This window comes from Tupaia chinensis, unplaced genomic scaffold (assembly GCF_000334495.1).
Source record: "Tupaia chinensis unplaced genomic scaffold, TupChi_1.0 Scaffold140391_1, whole genome shotgun sequence".
Classification (NCBI taxonomy): Eukaryota; Metazoa; Chordata; class Mammalia; order Scandentia; family Tupaiidae; genus Tupaia; species Tupaia belangeri.
The window spans coordinates 619724-626766 of record NW_006200268.1 but is presented as its reverse complement, the minus strand read 5'-3'; the positions used below and the strand labels follow the sequence as shown (position 1 = coordinate 626766).

General features: G+C 49.2%; 1 protein-coding gene across 1 annotated transcript; it reads left to right on the top strand.

The window, feature by feature from the left end:
• The first annotated feature begins 2356 nt into the window (after positions 1 to 2356).
• Positions 2357 to 5512, top strand: LOC102478836 (testis-specific Y-encoded protein 3-like). Its single transcript, XM_006162721.2, has 8 exons — positions 2357 to 2550; positions 2636 to 2715; positions 3048 to 3272; positions 3937 to 4014; positions 4153 to 4264; positions 4351 to 4496; positions 4612 to 4676; positions 5322 to 5512. The coding sequence occupies exons 2-8, from the start codon at positions 2653 to 2655 to the stop codon at positions 5380 to 5382; spliced, it is 750 nt and encodes a 249-aa protein (XP_006162783.1). The 5' UTR covers positions 2357 to 2550; positions 2636 to 2652; the 3' UTR covers positions 5383 to 5512.
• Positions 5513 to 7043: the final 1531 nt, after the last annotated feature.

The window sequence follows — 7043 nt, the reverse complement described above, 5'->3', positions numbered from 1 at the left end:
ATGGCCAGAAGCCATAGTTCAAACAGCTTTTGGCCTCTCTGTATTTCATTGACATGGAACTGCATGAAGGGTGGTTCCATAGGCAGATGGGCATGCTGTTTAGGAGACATCCACACAGGATCAGGGGTCTTCTGTTTCCTGGAATAGAGTGTCATCCCAGGGGTAATGCATACCTTTAACCCTATGCTTTCATAGGCAAAAGGTTATCCTTATAGTGTTTTAAGCAACTTCAGTGCAATAACTAGGCTCCTGCCAGGTTCAAGGAAGTGTCCATCCCTCACAGCACTGCCCTCTCTGTGAATCCTGGAGATCTAACACTGAATATTGTGTGCAGCACAGGGTATAGCTTCACATCTTTAAAGAATGCTGTCCTCTCCCACTGCCCCCAACACATACCGTAGTATCTCTTCTAGGACAAGCCCTCCAGGCAGCCAGCCCTCCCCTGCCACTTTCCTCCCTTCCGTCCCTTTACCATCATACCTGTCCTTCCTTCCACCACCCCCTCAGAGCATACACACTCAGAGAAACACAAATTCTAGAAAAGTACTTCAGAAGAGAAAAAAATTCCTGAATCCAAGGAGAAAACCCCACGTGACCATGCCTCCAGTCCACCGGTCTTGTTCAGCAGCCTACCTGGATCCAAAGCATCAGAGCCCAGAGCATCACCTGCTGCAGCTTCAGGTGTTTCAAGACACTGTGATTTGGAAGGCTTAGTGTCTCTTTATACTTGATGGTCTACTTCAGATGTAAAGTTTGTTTATGTCATGTCTGGTGTGGCCAACCCCTGGCTTTCCACTGCACAATCTCTGTGTGTTTGGACATTTGCATTTTCCGTGAGCAGGGTGTGCACAGTAAAAGGAGAGAATGACATGTCAATAAGTGTGACCAGGAAGTGGAAAATTTATTGGACATTGCTAGGGAGCTATCCAGTAGCCCTAGGTACAAGCTGATATGATTCCCTGCCTGGCAGCATGGGGTTCAGTGTATGCCCTTCAGCCCTTTAGGCTTCTGCGAGACCAGGTACCAATAGGGATGTGTTTGGGATTGGGGAGGGGGAGTAAGGGGGAAGGGTGTGTGTGTCTTTCCGGGATGTTGGGTGGGAGGAAGAAAAGGACTCAGTAGATTAGCTGCCTGATTGGCTCTGTGCAAGAGAGGGTGGAAGACAGAAGTCAGTCATGTGGGCTTGGTGTGGTGGCAGCTTCTGTTTAGAGCCATCAAGCTGGCATCCTTTAGTGTTGCCAGCTGGTGAGGCACTGGATGATCCCAGGACATGCAGCCCTAACTCCGGAAAGGTGTCTCTGGTAGTTAGTGGAGGTCACTCTAGTGGTGGTGGGGTCGGATCATTCCAGGTGCCAGGAAGTGTTCTTCAGCCCACCTCCACCCTCTATCCCCCAGCCCCCAATCCCACAGCACCTCCCTCTGTGGACCCTGGAGATGTAATAGAATATTGTACAAGATTCAGGGTATACGCTTCAGGTCCTTAAAGAACCCTTCTCTCAACCCTTGTACTCACTCAAGCACTCTCTTCTGAGATGCTCCTATTTGCCAGCTCTCCTGGTATTTTATTCCCTGTTCTCTCTTCACCATACACATATATACACACACACACACACACACACACACACACACACAGATAATTCCATGAGATTCTTTGGGAAGGGAAAAGGTTCCTATACCTAAAGAGAAAAGCCCCACCTGGCTGTGCCTCCAGGCTTTGGTTCTTACTGGGTGGCCTGCCTGGATCTCCAGGCAGTGGAGCCCAGGTTGTCATCTATACCATCTTATCTTGTTTCAAAGCCTCTTTTTTTTTTTCTCTTTTTTTGTAAGTCTGTTGTCAGCCCATATGGGATAATTCACTTGGGCTTTTTGATATGTCTGGTGTGGAAATGCAAGGGTTTCGGGCCTTAAGGGTTCCGAGACACTAGTGCCCAAGCTTTACAGTGCACACGCATTGTGTGTTTGGACATTTCGAATTGCCCTGGTCAGGCTGCACAGTGGAAATGAAAAAAAGAACAAGACATCAACATATCTGACCTGGGCGGGGAATTTTTATTGAGCATTGCTGGTGAGACTTCCATGGGGTCCCACACATAATGAAAGATTTCCAGTGGGCAGAATGGTGCAGGTTCAGTTTAGGGCACATGAGTCCGAGGAGGCCTTCTAGGAGATTTGTTGGATATGGGGAGAGGTTTGGAGGAGTCTTTGGTTGTTGTATAGGGGCTGGAGAAGAGTAGGATAATGTGGGGTTGCAGCTGGTAAACAGGATGCTGCCGCCCCTGTGACCTCTACGTGCGTGCCTACCAGCCTTAACGACCCACATTTACCAGTCCTACCGGCTTTTCCTCTAACTGCCCAACAGGCGCCGCCCTTAACGTCCTCACCCCTCCCCACCAAGTTAGCGCTGCCCAACCCAGAACCAGGGCCCTGATTGGCCCAAGATGGTTTAGGGCCGGAAGTCAAGCCTAGAGGGCGTGACTTAGTAATACCTCCTATCCGGATTTTTGGTTGAGGAGTCCGCTGTGGTCAAGCCAGCCTGAAAATCCCGGGAAGGTATGAGAGTCAGCAGACCACGTTGGAAAGGCTCTGGTGGTCTGCTAATATCCTCTCTCTAACCTCCCACCCTCAAATGATTCAGCCTATATCTAGTCACATATGGCTAGTGAAGCGGAACACGGAGATGAGTACCAAGATGTTCCTGTGGAACCCACAGAAAATGTATGTGGTTTGGGGCCTGCATGAGGCACAGAGCCCAGGGCCTGCTGGGGAATGAACCCCAGAGGCCTCCTGAGGGTGGAGTCGATGGTGGAAGTGGCACAGATGGTGGAGGGTGGGCCCGGTGCCGATTTCACTCTGATCTGGCTCAAGGATACTGTGCGGGGGAGGGAGGCCCGGGTGGAAAAAATCACCGTACAGGCGGATTGGACAGGCAGGGAGGGCTGGGTGGGACCCGGCTGGCCGGGTCAGGTCAGGTCGGGTCGGATCAGGACAGTGGTGCCGAGACAGTCGTGGAAGACATAGTGCAGGAGGTGGAGTTAATTGTTCAGCAGGAGAACAAGCAGCCGCCTGAAGGAGAGCAGGCCCCAGGGGGCTCCACCAGGGTCCCGCAGCCTCTGGAGGAGCTGGGGGCCCTTCAGCTAGATATGGAACCCCTGAATGCACGAGCTAGCAGGGCCTTCGCTCGTCTGAAAAGCAAGCTGGGGCAGAGGCGGAAGTCTCACCTGGATCGCAGAAGCACCCTCATCCAGGCCATCCCTGGTTTCTGGGCCCAAGCTGTATCCTTTGAAACCTGGCCTCTGACTGTCCAGGGGGTCAGTGTGAGTAAGTGGACTCTGTGGAGGGCAGTGTAAATAGACCAGAGGAAACTGGGAAGCCATAGAAGAAGCAGCAGTGCAACAAATCTGATACAGAATGGGGCCAGTGACACGTCCAAGAACCCAAATATGGTGACACAGAGCTTCAGTGGGACCTAGGATGGGACCAGGGATGGCCAGACAGCGTTATGAACCAGAGGTCTGAGTTCTATAGAAAAATCTCACTGATAGAAGACACTATAAGATCAGTGAAAAGATCCTGGGGATGGTGCTACTGGTAAAGGAGCTCGAGTGTTTCCATGGCCAGTCAGGGCTGGTCAGATTACCTTGAGAAATTCAAGTCTATCCAGCTGTCTTCATAAAAAAGAACAGAGGCCAGGAGACATTTTCACCATGATATATTAGAATTATACACACCCACAAACACATGCACACACATGTGTGCATGCAGGTCAGGAGCCTGAGATCTCAGGGACAACATGGGAATCAGTTGTACTCAGGTTATGTAGTGCCAAGAGGGGTGGAGTGGGCTTCTGAACCCCTGGCTGCTCTACAGAGTTGCCCTTGCTGTATTGTCTTTGGCTACTCCTACCATGGCAGCTGAAAGCTCCTTGACCTACATCAGTTTGTGAATCATCCCCAGTTATCATCTGTGATCAGTGAGCAAGATGAAGACATGCTTAGCTACATGATCAAATTGGAGGTGTGATGGGGGAGGCTGATTGGGGAGGGTTGAATGGAGAAGTAGAAGAGAAAGAATTAATGAATTAATCCCTCCAAAGAAGGGCAGGTGACCTGTATAGTGGAAAGTGAGCATAGCTTTTCGGCCTTTATTTGACAGGTGGAGGAAAGTAGGCATCCTAATCATGGCTGCAAGATCATGTTCTTCTTCCGACTAAATCCCTACTTCTGGAACAGAGTTATCATAAAGGAATATCTCCTTAGCACCACTGGTAAGAAGTGATGCCCAGACTGGTAATGAGGTTGAAGTTTTGGTTGTAGCCAGCCTGTCCCTTCTCCCATACTCGTCTACTTGCAGGTTACAGAGCATCTCACTCCACCCCAATTCAGTGGTATCAAGATTACATGCAAGAGGCTCTCACCCGCAGGCACCATGACAGCAGCATTAACTTTTTCAACTGGTTTTCTGAGCACAATTTTGCAGAATCAAACTGGATTGTTAAGGTAGGACCTTGCAGAGAAGTAGTTAGGCATGCCTTGGGTGGATTCCCCAGCCACTCAGAAAAGGGGTTGAAATCATGACCTGACCTGACCTGACCTGTACTGGTTCCACTAACAGATCATCACTGAGGACCTGTGGCGCAATCCCCTGCCGTATTACATGACAGGGAACCACGGAGACAGGTGTGAAACCCAGGAAGTTGGCGTTGAACCACATGTAGTTAATTACCTGTCACACATGCAGAAATTGAGGTTTCTTGTCAGGCAAGGAGTGGCTAAACCTACCTACTCTTGGCTTTAGAGGGATTCAGACAGATAAAGACTGCCTGACAGAGCAAAGTAGAGCTGGGGAAGCTTCAAGGCCGCAAAAGCAGGGTAGAGTGTGCACAGTAACTCCCACAGCAGCAGAGCTGAGCCTTCAGCTTTGCTTCTCTGAAGTGCAGTCAGCTCAGATCCACCCTCAAGTCCTTGAAGTTTTGGCTTCCTGACTGTCATGCCTAGCCCCCTTTCCACAATGGCCTGTCAGTCTCAAAAGTGCTGCCTGATACCTTTGTACCAGTAGTTGTCTGCTTTCTATAAGCAGTGTGTCCTGTCACTTTTCTCATGCACCTTCTTGGCCAAGAGCTGTCATACAGAGGATTAGGGCACTGAGGGTCAGGGATCATGGAGAAGAGTTTAACCATTTGAACCACAAGAACAACATTGAAGGAACTTAGATGTGGAAGGGACAGGACAGTCTTTGCTGGTGGGATCTTGAAAACGTAGCAGAGTGCTATAACAGTGCTTGGTATATTAAAGTTGCTTTTTTTATGTGTGTTTGTGTTTCAGGGCTCTCCGAGTTCTCTCAGCTGGGTCTGACACAGCTCCAGACGTTACCTTAGAGCAGTGAAACTCCTAGGAAGCTGATTCAGACCAGGAGAGAGGTCTTTGCGATGGTCTCCTGAGCAGAAAACAATGTGCAGTCAACAAGACACCAGGAAAGATACCTGGGAGGATATCAAAGGGGAAATAAATCCAGAACATGCATATGTACTCCTGTGTGTGTTCATTTCCTGAATAGAATGCGGCAATCCACAGTTCATGTCTATGGAAGAGTTTTAATTCTCTGCCTAGAAATTGTCCATGTGTATAGGAGGGAGAGCTACAGAAGAGAATTGTTGTGGTGGGAGTGGGGGTGAGGGGACCAGTGGATGCAATGGCAATGGAAGGGTACTTCCTGCTTTGCGTTCCATTTGAAGACAAATTTCTGCTTATGGGGCAGAGGTGGATGCAAAGAACCAAGAAGCCAGTGAAGTTGGACGTTTGATAACTCATGCAAGAAAAGGAATGATATTTCTATGAAAAGAGTTAGTTAAACAAGCACCCAAGATGTTCAGTTTTCCCTTTACCTGGAAAAAGTTCTTTTGACCACGTGTACTCTGCAACAAAGACCCAGGGCCTTTTCATTTGGTGGGGAATTTTCAGCATGCTGTGCCCCAGAGAAGGAACTGGTGCAAGCATAGCAGCTGTTTTGAGCCTCACATGGAACTTCTGTGAGGCTCAAATATCACATTTATGAGGCTCAGGGTGTTTGTTCTCAAACCACTGACTGCTTTGCAGAAGCATTTATGCATTTGGGAATTGGGGAAATGGCTGACTACGCTGGTGAAGAAGGGAAATTGCAGTGTTTTCTCTGAGATTCCTTCCCTCTCCAGAAGTAAAATGGTTCAAATGTGGACATCCCTGCAAATGATGTGCCAGTACTAACACTCCTGACACACATGAACTCCTTCATCCCCACTTGGGACAGCAAAACATACTCCCTTCAGGAATGAGGGCAAGATGGTCAGAGTCCCTGGATCTAGGGATTAGGTTTTGGATCTAAAAATCTGTGATCCAACTCTACCCATTGGAGGAGGCTCCAGCTGGTACTCCAGCGAGGGAGTATGGATGGACCTGCTGGGACCACTGTCTCTATGACTGTCCCATGCTGACTAGATGTAGACCAGACAGGAGTTACCAGTTTCTCTTTGCCACAACTAGGGGACTAGGTGGCTCCCAGATGCCACCAGCTGGAATCTGTGGTGACTGGGGAAGACAAGAAATGAAGTTGCAGGGGCATGGTTTCTGTGAGGTGGAACATAGCACATGGCAGGCAACCTGGCTGCTCATCCACTGGACTTCTTCACTTCCAGCATATGGGCTTGAGCATAAGACTCATCCAGGCCAGCATAGGACAGTGTCCAGTGTGGACCATATCCTGTGACCACTCTTGGTCTTGTGTCCACTACGAAGATGCAGGACAGCTTCACTATTTTTGTCTCCAGAGCACTGGGTAGCAGGCTCATCAGGGACTCAACAGAAGGTCTATTGTCTGAGTTTTTTCCTAAGGAAGGGCCCAGGTTTTTCTCTCCCTGACCCACTCTTGTCAAATTCAGGGCCTACAGAGGCAAGTTCCCTGTGATCCCTGTGATAGTCCCTGCCATTTTTTATCTTCTTTCCTCAGAATCAATACAGGGATTTCTATGCTTTGACTGTTGGGACCTTTGGCCTTTTATCACCTTGTGTGCA